The 15,530-nt window shown below is 33.6% G+C and overlaps 1 protein-coding gene across 3 annotated transcripts in view; it reads left to right on the forward strand.

Moving 5' to 3' along the window:
- The window catches only part of MCU (mitochondrial calcium uniporter), a 617,067-nt gene that overhangs the window by 580,248 nt on the left and 21,289 nt on the right, over positions 1-15,530 (forward strand). For 2 of the 3 annotated variants that reach the window (XM_067104776.1, XM_067104778.1), the window contains exons 5-6: positions 5,457-5,603; positions 6,137-6,340. In XM_067104776.1, coding sequence (XP_066960877.1) covers positions 5,457-5,603; positions 6,137-6,340 — 351 coding nt within the window. Of the gene's footprint in view, positions 1-5,456; positions 5,604-6,136; positions 6,341-13,375; positions 13,600-15,530 lie in introns of all 3 variants that reach the window. The other variant, XM_067104777.1, reaches the window with a different exon arrangement.

Below are 15,530 nucleotides of genomic sequence, written 5' to 3' on the forward strand. Positions count from 1 at the left end.
GTATTTTATAAACAAGGTACTGTACCTGTCTTGCTCATGATACTTTGTTAATCCCCAGAGCCCTCTTGATTCCATTCATTTTCTTTAGAGGCTTTCCCTGGTTCCATCAGATTCCATTATTCCTTCTTTTGGATAGGAGCTTAGCTTCCTCACGTGTAAGTTGTGGAAGTCATGAACTTTTAAAAAACTTTAATATTTCTTTAAAAATAATTTTGTCTATACTGATCTCATACCTTTTAATTAGTGACCACCTCCCAACCTCTCAGTTCTTTTGTGGCTGTTGCAGACTAACATCTAAGTGATCCAGTTTACCACTAAGGAACCGAAGGGAACTAGATACTGTACCCAGTTATTTTTTTCTTTTTGTTATGAAGTACAGCAATGGGTTTGTATTGAAATGAAATCATTCTAGTAAAATGAATTTCTAAAATATCATATTTGTTATACTACTGATGTTCAGAGTAGAATAATCAGCATTTTCCTTTATATACACAAATAAATTGTTATTTATTCGAACACTAAAAAGTTCTTTGGGTTCACTAAATATATTGACTACATTTCCTCCTTTATTTTAAAAGGCTCAAGAATGATCTGCCACTCTTGGACCGAGTAGTTAGAAGCAGTCAGCATTCCTCCTTTCAATTAAGTTTTGCTTAATTGGGTAGCACATCCATTATTTGTACAGTATATGGCTGCTGGGTTGTCTCAAGTATGACATTTAATTGTCTCTTGCCATGTGGGGCTTATATAAGCAATATTCTGAAATATTTCGGTGTTTCGTGGCTTTCCACTGTTTTAGTTTGAGTTCTCATGCCTGAGGTACATTCACGGTAATTTTGCCTAAGAATTTTTTTTTGCTTGGATATTTCATTCATTATTTATTAATGAGATAAATTTACTGGTATTTATCGAATGTTACTACTCATGTTCATCCAGGTCTGTATTGGTACTTGATAAATATATTCATTTGCAGTCCTTTGATATTTTTTGTTCTTTACAAGTTCTTTTACTTCTTGCTTGTTCCATAAGAGAGTATGCTTATTGTACCATTAAAGTATATGCTCATAGAAATGATGATAATAAAGTCTATATATTTCCGTTGGATCACTGCCTTTGTTGGGATCCCAAAAAATTGAATGCCATCAGCCTTTGTGTATATAGTTGGTTTGTGTTCCATTAGGACCAATCATAGAGTTAATTATTGTATACTAAACTGCATTTCTTATTTAAAGAAGAGAAGTACATTCCAAGTGATCATAATCAACCCACCCTGTCAGAGTATATCAATGATTTTTACCCCAAGTATGATTGAATATCCTCTATTTCTCATAGAATTTAAACCTAAAGATTAAACTGTAAAAATGTAGCATAAGAAAAATAGAAAAAATTTATACAAATTTTGTAATGACCATAATCAGTGTACAAACCTGGAAAAGTCATCACCATTGTACATCTTTGAAAACATTCAAATACTTGGATAAAATCATGTAGTTACAGTATCCACTTCAAAAATCAAAGTACAGTTATTCAGAACGTTCTTAAAGAATTGCTCAACATGGCATCAAAAATGGCTCCACATGATAACTGAAAAAAATGAAATGCTGTAGTGTCCTGGCTCTACATGATAACTGAAAAAGAGGAAATGCTGTAATGTCCTCGCTATGGTCACCCAATGCTAACTGATACAGTGGAAGGAATTGCACTAATGACAGTGTGTATGAGACATATGAGCAAAGTTATGTGCAGTGGTATCACCTAAGACCCTAGCACTGCATTCTTTGCTGCCTAACATGCATGCATGCATTTTTTAAAGAATGTTGTGAATTGTAATAGCAAATTTCTGATCATGTCGGAAGTGGAGCAAATACTATTTAGACAAGAAATTATATATACACAATGATGGAGGCAGTGGTGACTGAAATCAGGTTTTCCATTTTATGTGATGCAATCATTAATCAATGCTGTCACACATGAAGAAAGGGCATTTCTGAATTTCTTCCTTCTTGTCATCAGTAATAAACTTTATAAAAATGCATAGGTAGGCATATAAATTTAACCCTGTAATTTGTTGTAATTGCCGTACCGCAATTGATTGGTAACATTGGAACACAGTATGGTCCACTGGCCCAACTTTTTTTTTAAGTGGAACAGGTAACTCTTGTGAGATCAGTTTACAATTTTCATTCTGTGGGAGGAGGATAATAATGTACTGACTCCACACATCATTTTTAAAGTCATTAAGATTTTCTAGACATATCACCTTAGAATTAGATATATGTGTTTATTTTTATTTTTTCATTTTTAATTATCACAGAAAAGTGTTTATTTTGGATACCATATCTAATCACACTCGGTATTTTTTCTTGCTGTTTTATGATGGAGTTAAATGGTTTTTTTAGCTGTAGCTACCATATATGCATCCATCCATAGAAGACTATTCTTTTTTCCTCTTATTTTTTTTTTTACATAGAGACAAGTCCATATCCCTGTGAGTAACAGCACCACAATTTGTGCATTTCACTTCAATAAAGTTCATACACTGTTATTGCTCCCCTGGTTTTTGTATGTTTATAAGCATATTACTGTACTCTTCCCTAATGAGGTGTTTTAGGGTCACCTAGCACTTCAGTGACTTACTCAGTGAACTTTGTTGATTCTTTAAAATGTTACTTTTCTATGACTTTTTTAAAATTTCTTTAAAAAAGCCCCAAAGTTCCTGTTAAAACTGGTGACACTTCATATCACAACTTTTAGTAATGCAACCAAGATTATGCTTCTGGTTTGCTTAGTGTGTTAGCAGGATTACTGTGAGATAATTACAGTATAACTTATTGGGTTTTCATGAAGATGTGGTGACTTATACCATAGAAACCATGCTAAATCTTCATTGATATCTAATAAAGTTAATCCTTTGTCAGAAATTACCCTATAAATGTTTCTAGCACATTTCATTAAAATCTTATCACCCGTCTTTTAGGTATGTGGTATAACACAGACACAATTGTAAAAGCCAGTACTGTATAATATTGGAGTGCTGGACCAAATTAAAATTCTCAAAATATGTGCAGGTGCTATGCTGCGAGTGGTTTAACTTTCTTTGTTAAATTGCAGTTTTCCTGTCAAGTTTTGTAGGCTTTGATTACCTTTTCTAGTGTCTTGATTTTTGCCTCAAGTTACAGGCCCTGATTGCTTGGATTAGCAGGGAATATGGAGTCATTGTTACTAATTATCCTAGACCATGTTGATTTCATACTTTTGGGTAAGGTGTGTTGTTTGCATCAGAGGTTCCCTTGCTGGCGCTGTATTGGGGAATCAGAGATAAAACTGTTCTTGCACAAAACAAACCTAAGTACCATAGGCCATGTTTGGCATTAATGTTTCTGCTTGCTTGACCTCATCAGGTACTAAAGTTGAGCGAGTGGAGAGCCAACTGTCTTTTATAAAATTCAATAAGCACAAAGTAAACATGTATATTGTTTGCTACTTTTATTCAAATTCTATTCTCTGAAAATTAAAAGTCCCATATGCATTTTACCACTTCTAATTTCATAATGGCCATAACATCCCCGTTTTCAAGGGGGACCCCTTTGAGTTCTGGTGCCTTGATTATCATGGGAAACATTTTGGATATTTTCCTTTGGCTTATTTTACTACCCCTGCAAATTTCTCTTTACTCAGTGTTTGCTTGAATAGCCCTGATAGTCAAGCAAACATTGGAATTAAGAGGAAAATTTTGCAGGGATAGCATTATAAGCCAAATGAAAAATATCCTAAATGTTTCCCACCCTCAACAAGGTGTCAGAGGTCAAGGGAATGTTATGATCATGAGGAAATTAGAAGTGGTAAAATGCATGAGGGGCTTTTAATCTTCGGAGAATAGAACTGGAATGCACTGACTAAGGACATGTTACCTGGGCTTCTATGAAGTGAGTGAATTTTCTACTTTAGAATAGATCAATGGAACACTTACAAAGATAGCACCTGAAGAAAAGGAAGAGTAATGCCACCATACTACTGGTGCAATAACCTGAGAAAAGAGTTGAGGGTTTCATCTCTGATCTAATTGCCTTTGATTCAGTCCTATTTACAAGGGGAACAATGGAGGAAGCACCCCAGATATAAGAGCAACATTTCAAATAGAGGTAGATAAAGCAAATTGAAGTATGTAATAACCAGAATGAAGGAAAATTATATAAAACTAAATTTAAGGCTAAATTATTAGAAACAGACTTAACAGGTGAACTGTGACCTTTCCTAGACAAGATTGGAACAGTTTGAATGTTAGAATATTGATGGACGAAAGAGATTAGATTTTGTTTTGAATACCAGAACAGAAGTGGATGGGGAGTAGTGTGAGAAATACATAGAAACTGTTTGAATTATTTAACATTACAGTATTAGATTATTAATAAGACTCTCAATTCAGATATGCTCTGAAGATGAGAGGTGACAGTTTAAGAAGGAACAAGTGGAACTGATTGCTAACGACAGAGGATAGAATGGCTGTGAGGTGAAGTTAGATGTGTGGAGGGTTGATTCATCAGCAAAAGCTTACATGTGTGAAGAGGTAGACTGAGGAAGGTCATTGAAAAAAATAAGAGTAAGTGAGAGAACAGAACCCTGAGGAACAATTCATTGAAACCCTTTCATTTTGAAACTGAGATTTTTCAGTTTTGTATCAATTGTTCCATGTTATCCTTGTGGAAAGATATGAAATAAATTATTTCTCCACAAGCAACATGAATAAATTAATACCAGTCACACTTTTTCAGAGGTAAACATGCCTTCCTTTAACTATTTCTTGCTTTCTTTTTTTTTTTTATGTGTAGACTGTTACATACCTCACTTTTGCTTATGAGTTCGTTTTTATAAAGCTGCTCCTGAAATTTTTCACTCTAAACTGTTGGCAGAAACCTTTAAATGCTGTAGTGTCTAAGGGATTATAAAATTGATTTTGAATCGCATTCACTAATGTAATATAAACATAAGCCTCTATCAAGCCTGATAATTAAAAAGTTTCTTTGATTTTTTATACTTTCTGTTAGTTATCTATTTTTGTAGTAGAAAAAGAAGAAAAGTTTTATTAAGTATTACTTATTCGCACTCTGGATAGTTACATGTCAGAATAGAGATGGAAAATTTTTTGTGCTTTTAAAATACTTCATATTAAATTTTCCATTACAGTAACTGCATTTAGCTTTGATGAAAATATTTCATGTGTTTCATTTTACAAATTTCAGTTAATCCTTATGGGCCCATAATCATTATAATGCAGCAGAGACCTCACATAACAGATCTGTAATGCCCAAAAAATGATCAGATTTTGTTTTGATGTTATTTTTTCTTGTATGTTTCCACTTGATATGAGACTGATTATTATTCCTATATTTTTTAACATTATTATTTACTGATTTTGAAATGTTGGAACTTTATTGCAATTATCTACTTGTCTGTAGGAAGAGCTAAGTGACATGGGAGATGTTCGACATCTGGTGAACAAGTTATACATGGCCCTTAATGTGGATCAGCACCAGGTTATGAAGGAACGTGAAATCCTCGCACAAATAGAGGAAATAAAAACACAACTTGCACCTTTGGAAAAGGTAACTCAGTTATTAAATGCCATATTTATGAAAGTGATTTGTTCTTTGTTTCATAGTTGACCGCTGTATGTATATACAGTATATTTAAAATTTTTATTATTTTCAGAATAAGAGGATCACTGTAAAGCCCTAAAAATATCAAACTTTTTCAAGTTAGTGGCAGACTTAATTCCCCCGCTTTTAATAGTTATCTGTGTACAATAGTGACAAAAATACAGCAAATGCTTTCAAAATTGTTTCTGAGTGTTGAAAATGATTTTGCAGTGATGGAACACTAGCACTTAAGATTAAGTAAAGTGTTTTCTTGTTGTCATTAAACTACAATTGCCAAACTCTGAATATACTTGAAGTTTGATACTTTGTTACAATGGAGTTTTGACATTTGTCTTTCATTATATAAAATAAAGTCTTGAATGAGTGTAATCATTGCTTTGCAGTAAGTTATATTGGAAGTTGTTCTAGAGAGAGTTTAGATATAACAACTTAGTAACTTTGTAAGAAGCTTCATTGTTCTGATAGATACACTTTAACAGAAACGTGAAAACCTAGTAAGTGCAGCTGAGAGACGCACCACCATTTTAGCCTGGGCTGGTCTTGGCTACATGGCACTTCAGTTTGGGTTCCTTGCCAGATTAACCTGGTGGGAGTACTCCTGGGATATCATGGAACCCGTGACTTACTTTGTTACTTATGGTACAGCCATCGGAGCATATGCATATTACGTATTAACAAAGCAGGTGAGTGGTTTTCCTTTTTATGTTTACGCTTTATATTTTGTAAGAGCCTGAAATTGATGTACCTCCATTGTTTCAGGGTCTTCTCCTTATAATGCTTTTTATGCCCTCAACACTAGTATTCGTGAAAAGTTAGATGGACAGGTAAGATAGGTAGACCTACAGGGAGAACACAGATATCAAAGTAAGCCTTTGTCATTTGAAATATTTAAAATTTATTGTACTGAAACAGTTTTTTGGATGTTTCTTTTTTGGGCTCTAGGATGAGGAAGGTTACATTCTTTTCCAGGTTTTTGAAAAGGATGCTATTTATAGAGTGGAAATTCTAAAATGTGTGGAGAAAGCTAATATGAAAAAAACATTTTTATTCTCAAGTCTTTACTGATTTTGTCCCCCCCCTTTTTTATGTAAAACTACAATGGATGTAGGCAAGGAAGTGTATGAATTGTATGGATGTTGTCGATTGCTTTATCAAGAATTTACTTTGTCGTAGTACAAAAAACAGGATCATGTGTTTGGCATGAAGACCACAGTCATAACGTTATGCTGCCATTATATAAATATTTATTATTCATTCATTCATTTTTTCTAACCTAACTGGCCATCAGTCTGTTTTGGGATATGTCAGACTCTTCTCTCATGATTGTCTCCACCAGTGTTATTCGCTACACCTACATCCATTTCCTGTCCACACTACTGACTGTGCTGTTGATTTTGTTAGTGATATTGTTACTGATAGATCACAACATACTGCATTACCATATGAGTGAGGAGCATTTCTCCACTTAAACTGAATGTGACCAGATGGAGGAAATGTCCGGTATCTTCTGCATCTTATGACCTTTTCCTAGATAGTCAACCTCATGCTGATTCAGAAATGAGGTTTCCCTGAGGTGTTTCTTACTGATTGTTCTGTTGCAGTTCTTTTGATATTATGCCTTGTTACTTGTGCCCTGCTGTTTTGCTGTTGTTCCATAATTTTACTATTTGTTCTTCTGGTCTTGTTACTGTGTTTACCCTGGTATTACATCCTTTTTTCGGAATATCATACCATCTGCTCTACTGATGCCCAACCATTCTACTGGCTGCTCTATCAGAGTACTGTACTACCATTTACTGTAGCTTATGTAGCATTGTCTGCCTGTTTAAGCAATAAGTAAAGTCAGTCATATTTAATTTGAGTAAGTAGAGACCATTAATGTATTAAAACATACTATGTACTACCACTGCATACTTTGGTGGTCACTCATTGAAATACTGACCTTACTTTGCATTTGTGAACTTTAATTATAGAAAAGCAGCAATGTAACTCTCATGCCACTGAATAGTGCTGATTAACAGTGGAAACCTCTCTACTGAGGATGGAATAGATCCAAGTTATGAAAAAATAGGCATATTTATGGAAAGTATGTCTTAGAATTAGCTTTGGTATATGAAAAGTTTGAAATCTCTCTCTCTCAAGTTGTCAAGTTCCTGCTTCTTAAGAGATTCAATTAAATAGCTTGTGAAGTTGAATCACACCTATGGATGTCGATCAAATCACTTCATAATCAAATGTTGGGTGTGTACTGTAAAGCCAAAATAAAATGCTTTAAATTTCACAGGAACTACCTGTTTATCATTCGCAGTATAGATGCAATACCTCACACTATACCATAAAGACACACAGCTTTAGTTGAAAAATGATTCAAGTTGAATAAGCCCTTTAGAAATTGACCTAGGTAACCTATAAAACTTCTAGAGACAAACCTATAATAGCACTAATGCATATACAATAAGTTATTCGACAGTTCAACATTTGACTGTCTTTTAATAAATTTATACATAATAATTACAGAAAATGTCTGAAGCAAGCCAAGAGAATGGGTTTTGGCAACAGTCTTTTTGCCATTTTCATAGCATTGCATCATAGTCACCTCATATTACATGGTACAGCATTACATTTAGTAGCATTAGCATTAGGAACTTTCTTCAGTGCCTTGGGACTAATGAATATGACACAAATTCAACAAAAACAATACACTGCAAAAAGCATGTACTTAAGCACACTTGAATTTGCAACCTAACTGCTAGAACTATTACAGCCAAACTCCATGTACTACAGCCATTTTTATATATTTTTAAACTTTTAAATGATGTTATTCTGTGTTTATTGTAATACTGTAAAGACATTATTTTATATAGTCAGTCAGTTGTTTTTAAGTGATTTGGCACTTTTCTGTTGATTTTTGTTTGTATGGCTGAACCACGGAACTACATTCATACTGTGTTCTCTATAGTAGTACAGCTAAATGTCATGTCAATAAGACAATATTTTTAACACTTCTAAACTATCACTGTAAATATTGTACCATAATTTTATACACTACGTTACATAACTTGCCTTGCTATACAGGTACAGTATATTGCTTTTTGTGATTTAGCCCTTGTTTTATTGGTTTCTGTATTTTTATGGCATTTTAACATTTGTTCTTATGGCTGTAAAGATGCATAAACTGATATAAATCGTTTTTTATTTTTCCCTTTAATTTAAAAAAAAAGTTGCCATAACATCAATACTGAAACCCAAAACGACATAACTGGAGGTATAGTGAAAAGTGCTGTCATTTCAAGGCATTTATATCAGTCATGTTGTAATCAAACTGGAAAAAGGACCAAATTGTTTAATGACACAACAAGAGCTGTGGCTTTACCGTTCAAGCAACTTAAGTTGCTCAGGAGAGGAAACTGCATAAGGAAGAAATTGTCAAAAGAGATAAAGATGGTTCCACCTTGTAAGAGATTATACCTGGTTAGTGTCTGGTGAAGCTGATTATTTCATATTCATATTAATTCATTTTTAATTTAATTATTAACCTTATAAATGCCATAAAATTACAAGAAAAACTGTTATATGGGTTTACAGTCCCTTATATAATCCCTTATTATAAAAGCCTCAAGGCTCCAAAAACTGAAATTTTTCACGGATAATTGTATCCATTTACAAAAGTTAATGGTACATTTGTATTTAAAATGATGATGATTTTAATAAAACTTGTTTTACTTACTGTATCCAGTTACGTTGCATGCATTATTATATATCTTATTATAAAATATGAACATTGCAATCATACGCCATTTGCCTTCTGATAATGTTTACATTTTCCAAATCATCAGCTGACTGAGTTGTAACGACATCATCATTACAATTAATTGCTAAATGAAACGTAATTTGGAGATTTTTTGTATAAATTAAGGAAGCTGCATTTACTTTCATTTATAAATGTAGTAAATTTTAAATGAAGGAAAGATGTTTTTGCTAGTTTCAGACATTGCTTACATTATTTTCAAAATATTTTGCATCCTGTACATTATTCGTTTCTTCAGCCACAGCTACAGCCTGCAGCTTAGATTTAGTGGTATACTTTCTTTTGACACTTCCATTGCATGAGGTATGAATAAAGATTTATTTTATTATTTATGAAATCACCATTGAGAGTTAGCAAGTTTTAGTAAGTTGACATCTAAAGTTGTCAGCTTGTTGAAAACTTTCTCTTGATAAATGCGCAATATTTATGGTAATTAACATCACCCAACAGCTTTTTCTCAATTAGATTTTTTATGTCAGGGTTTGTTGTTGTTTATGCCAGTGTTTTGCATGAAATTGTAGGTGATGTGTAATTATTAGAAATGGTGATAATGATTAGAGAAACCATAAGCTTGGTAAGCTTGGTCAGATAAATGACAGTTTACATTTACCCTACCAAGCATGTGCTTCTAAGCTCACTAATTAGAAGCCAACTTAGATGTTATACAGATTAAACTCGTATCATAAGCATAGCCTAGTTGAATCAACTGGAAATGCAACCCATACTGTACATTACACATGCATCCTCTTCTCCATGCTCTTATAACATTTGTGTCGATTTTATCTCCATTTTCACCCAAATTGATAAATTTATTAGCAACAACAATGCTCTGAGAATATATACCAAAGTCTTTTAAAGGTGCACTTTCATTTATCTTCAGTGCTTTTACATTATTTTTTCTTATTTGAAGAATCCTTCCAACCACAAATGTACTCACAAGGCCACCCATCCAGCCCTCGAGGGTAAAAGTAATGATTAGGACTTATGAAGTCATCCTTGGAGATGCCCCAATGTTTTGGGATTTTATGAGTACTGTACTGTATCTCAAAGATGAAAATGGAGGAAGTAAAGGTGAAAAGAAAGAACTAATAGAATGATGGAGGTAATACTTTGAAAATCTACTGAATAAAGGGAATAAATGCAAAGTAGAGGATACTGGCATAAAGGGCGCAATAGAGACTGTAACTTCTGAAGAGGTTAAGAGAACTCTTGGGAAACGTGAAATTGTTTGCTTTTCATGAGGTCCTGGGAGAAGCCCTGGGCCTTAAGGGAAACAAGCATCATCTGAAAGCAGCTGCAGCATCAGTCAGTAACAATGTAACCAGAATGTTAGAAAACTGGAGGAGACTGAACTAGCAGAAAAAGAAAAGACTGGGACAATAATATTACAATGTAAGTATGGATGTGCGTGATTGTTTTAGAAATGTCGACAAATATAGTTGCCAGAAATTATTAGAGAAAGTGCTGGACAAAAGGCAGAGAAATAATTTGATTTCGTGTGAGAGAAATCAGCAATGCAGGTGATGTGCTATATGAAAAGAGATGTTACACCATATATTTGTGAATCTCAAAAGTATTCTGAATGGGTAACAAGGAAAGCAGTTAGCAGAGCTAGTGATGTTAGTATATCATGACAAACAATTAGAATAAAGGAAATGGCAGTAATGTGAGGAGAATCTGAGATAGGTGGAGGTGCCTATCAGGGATCAACTATAGTTCTGTTACTGCATATCTTAATAATTGAGGAAGCTACAAAGAACAGAAAGGAAGTATTCTTTGCAAATGGCCAAGTGTTAACTGCAAGATTGTTGAAAAGTTTGTTGAAATGCTTCCAAGATGGTAAGAATGGATTTGAGATGAAAGGGTTTAAAGTCTGTGGAAGTACAGTAGCCCAAGCTTATTGTGACAGGACACACACCAAAGAGTATGAAGCTTATAAAAGATCTGCACTACTCTGTGCAGCAGAAATATGGCATTTGCAAAGAACGTTGAGAAGATTTTGGTGTGTTAATACAAAATTCTGAGAGTCATGGCTACAGTTGTTTGGGAAGACATTCAACAAAGGAATTTGAGGAAAGATGTGTCATCCAGAGACTTGAAACATAGACTAAGATTTCAGATGGAGGTGTTTTGGACATGTGATGTTGGGAGCAGTTAGTCATGAAAGGTCTAGATATGGATGTAGCACACCAAGAAATTGAGAATTGGTATGGGTGAATGGATAGACAAGATTGAAGTTCAGGCAAAAGTGCTCAATTTAAATAAAAATGGAGAGCACTCATCTTATGTCTTATCCCATAAAGGGGACATCTGACTTAAAGATATTGAAGATGATGATGATGATGATGGCAACTGTCAGGATTGCTCATGCACCTTAAACTGGATGATGAGTTGTTTCTGCAGATTGTTGGAGAAAATGGTAAATTCACAGCTCGTAAGGCACGTGTGAAAATAAGATATTGATAGAGAAAATGGTAAATTCACAACTCATGTGGCACATGTGTTAAAATAAGATATGGATAGAGAAAATGGTAAATTCACAACTCGTATGGTATGTTTGCAAAAATAAGATACTGTATTGATATTGATAGAGAAAAATGTTAAAATAAGATATCGACATTGATGGAGGAAATGGTAAATTCACAACTCGTATTGGACAAGTGTAAAAATAAGATATTATCATTAATTGAGAAAATGGTAAATGCACAACTTATATGGCATATGTTAAAATAAAATATTGACACTTACCCAGTTTGTATCACAGATCAATAGATCTACTATCAATAAACTATAACCATCTCAAAGATCACTCCTGTAGAGGTTTTGAATGCAAACAAATAACAATAGCCATTTTCTTTGATATATGAAAACCTATGATGCTACATAGAAAGGGTCACTTTTAAAAACATTTTACAAAAATATGCATGGCATTTCGCAGTTTATATTGAAGACATGTGGCATCTATATCTTCCAGGTGTAATTTGATGATATTTATTGAAAGACTTTCCACTTGAAAATGGTGCCCCACAGGGAAGTGTTCATAGTACCTCTTTACACTAATAATAAATAAAATTAGTAGTCAACTACCAATTGGAATAAAAAATAATATTGACATGGATGACTCCATAGAGAGGACCACAGTTATGATCTATGAAAATGCAAACTGGACAAAATGAAGAGATTGACACAAAGAAAAGAGATCATCATATACCCATAAATCAAACAGCAAAGTATAATTTATGGAAGCACCATAGAACCTACATAAAAGCCAAAAGCAAAAATGTATTAAATTTCATAAAGAAATTATCTTACAAAAATTGAGGAGCAGCAGACAGACCAGCCTAGACATTGCTGTACAAAGCAAATGTTGTCTAATCTAGGCTGTAGATGTCACTTAAACAGTTCAGCCCCCTGGGAGATAAATAAACATGGTGTTCTTATGAAATGGCCTAAAATTATGAATTCCATGGCCTCTTTTGTGTAACAGGAATGTTGTATTACTTGTTGTCATGACTACAGTAAGATTTTCATCAAATTTATTTTTTACTTATGATAGACCATTTAAGATCTTAACTTATGGTCCAACATACTTCATTGTAAGCAGTGCTTCAATAGAGAACGGATTCAGTTTCTTTTCAAATGCCATATGTCTGCTCTTGAAGAGCTTTTAAATATTGCATGTACTGTAGTATAAAAGATGAATGCAGTGAATTTCAATGCCTACAGATTAGAAGAGCAAATTCATTATCAGGCATGCAATAGCTTGTCCCATATTATATTTTGTTATTTATTAAGTTGAAAACATGATTTTATTATGACTTATTTTGAAAGAGTATTCTGTTTTGCCCCATTCTCCTTGAAATTGTGTATTGTAAACACTGAAACACTGCTAATTAATTTTTTCTTTCAGGATTTTGTACTGCCTGAAGTGCGTAACAGACAGTTTCTTATTGGTTTCCATAAAAGAGCAAAGAAAACTGGTTTGGATGTTGAGAAATATAACCAGTTAAAAAACAAATATGCTCAGTTAGAAGATGATCTAAATAGACTACGTGACCCTATTACTCTCAATTTGCCAAAAAAATAAAGATCATATTGACAAGCTGAATACTAGATTATTAATCACTCTATTCTGTGAGTATAGTTTTTAATGAATTTCGTATTGTCAAGGAATGAAATAACTCTCTGTCAGTGTTATGATGCAGTTTGAGAAACCTCACTAATGAAATACTTTAGTATCTTGTTTTTAAATATTAACAAGAATTTTTTGTCATAGCTAAACTCGATTTGGATCATCCTCACCTTCACCTGAATGACATGCATTTTGTAATTAACCCACTTCATCCAGATATGTTTCCCACACAAGTATAGTGTAAGAAGGGGGTTTCTTTAATAAAAAAAAAAGACTATGTTGAACTGGAAATGATATAGTAAAATTTGAAAATAGGATTTTAAAAAATTTGCTGTACTGTATTATTAAGGTTGTTAAACTTACGAGGGGTACTTTTTTTCAGTAGTTACAGTAATTGTATACATCCATTGTTAAGGCAGTTTTATATCATAATTGTATGAAAGAATAATTGAGGAATTTAGAAATTGTTTACATACAAGAAGCACATTTCAATAAAGAAATGAAAATTAAAAGACTTGGATTTAAGGGTTACTGAAATAGTATTTTCTGAATAAGAGAAACATACTGTAAATGCAGTTGTGCAAGAAGTTGGAAAGTGAGGGAAAAATCTGTATTTGGCAAGCTTGCATTTCAAAAAGCTCAGGATTGAGAGGGATCCAATTTGGAGTTTGTTAAGTACATATATGTATTCCCAAATATTTTTTTATAGATACTGATTAGAAAATTTTATTTGAGAATAAATCTTTTGATAAACTATGTAGATAGGAAAGTGACGGTTTGGTATAAAAGTGGGTCTTGGAAATACGTTTGTAGGGTTTCCTTGGCTGTTCATTATTTCTGTATATGTAGGATGAGAGAAATCTAGGTGACCACAGGTGGAGGTGCAATCTTGTGGAATAAGAAAAGGAATTGTGACTGGAGTATGAAGTGGTTGATGTTTGTTTCAGCCACTAATTGGTGATGATAGTAAAGAAGAGAAATTTCAAAATGAATGCTAGTGAAAGTAAGGCTATTAAAAGGAAATGAAAACAATGAAAATAAAAGAAATATATGTTCATAGAGAGGCGCTAAGTTTGGAAGTTAATCCTTATACTCTAGGTGTGTGGGAGTAACTGCAAGGAAAGCAGATGGAGTTCTTCAGAGGTTCAGTAGTGTGTTTATAGATTCATAAATTTAAATTTATGAGTTTGTAAGCTACCCAAGCACTGTGTGGATATTGAATGCAATTGAAAGGGAAAAGTGTGGATACTGTTGGAGAAGTACAGTATGTATTAAGTAAGGAGGACTGCAGGATTGGTATTGTTTGGTCTTATTGAAATAATGGAAAAGTAAATAGTGTATGAAGTATCCTATTAAGAATATGAGGCTGGGGTTATGAGCAAGCCTTGTAGTATACACTGTCCAGGGGAAGCATAAGCAAGCTTTGAAAATTTAATTCGAAGACTATCAGAAACAGGCTCCAGAAACATTATGGTAAAGGACTAGAAGAAAAAGTCCATCATATCCCCATATGAATTTTTCTGTTCTCGAAAGTTAAGTCTGTTACCAAAAAATCTGCTTCAGAAATGAAGAAGGAAAATGATGGATCTGAGACAACTAAAAGTACGGGTGGCTAGATATCAGAGGTCAGTAAATTTGTCTGACAGACCGTCTTTGGAATGGGCACCAGAATTTGTGTAGTGATCAATCCATCAGGGAAGATTTCATGGTAACCATAGGCTCTGATCTCTACAGCACTTCAAAGGTGATGGTTTCTGTAAAAGATACATAACTGTGTCAGTCTGATAACTGATTTTTTTTCTTGTATCATTCAGTGAAAATTTGTAAGCTGATGTTTGGGATATAGTCAAGTGTGACAAATGTCTGTTAATTATGCAAAGCAAGAATTCAAGAAGTCTAACCCTAAGCCATCTCAGAGGATAGTCTGTCTGCA

This window comes from Macrobrachium rosenbergii, chromosome 6, assembly GCF_040412425.1.
Source record: "Macrobrachium rosenbergii isolate ZJJX-2024 chromosome 6, ASM4041242v1, whole genome shotgun sequence".
Taxonomy (NCBI): domain Eukaryota; kingdom Metazoa; phylum Arthropoda; class Malacostraca; order Decapoda; family Palaemonidae; genus Macrobrachium; species Macrobrachium rosenbergii.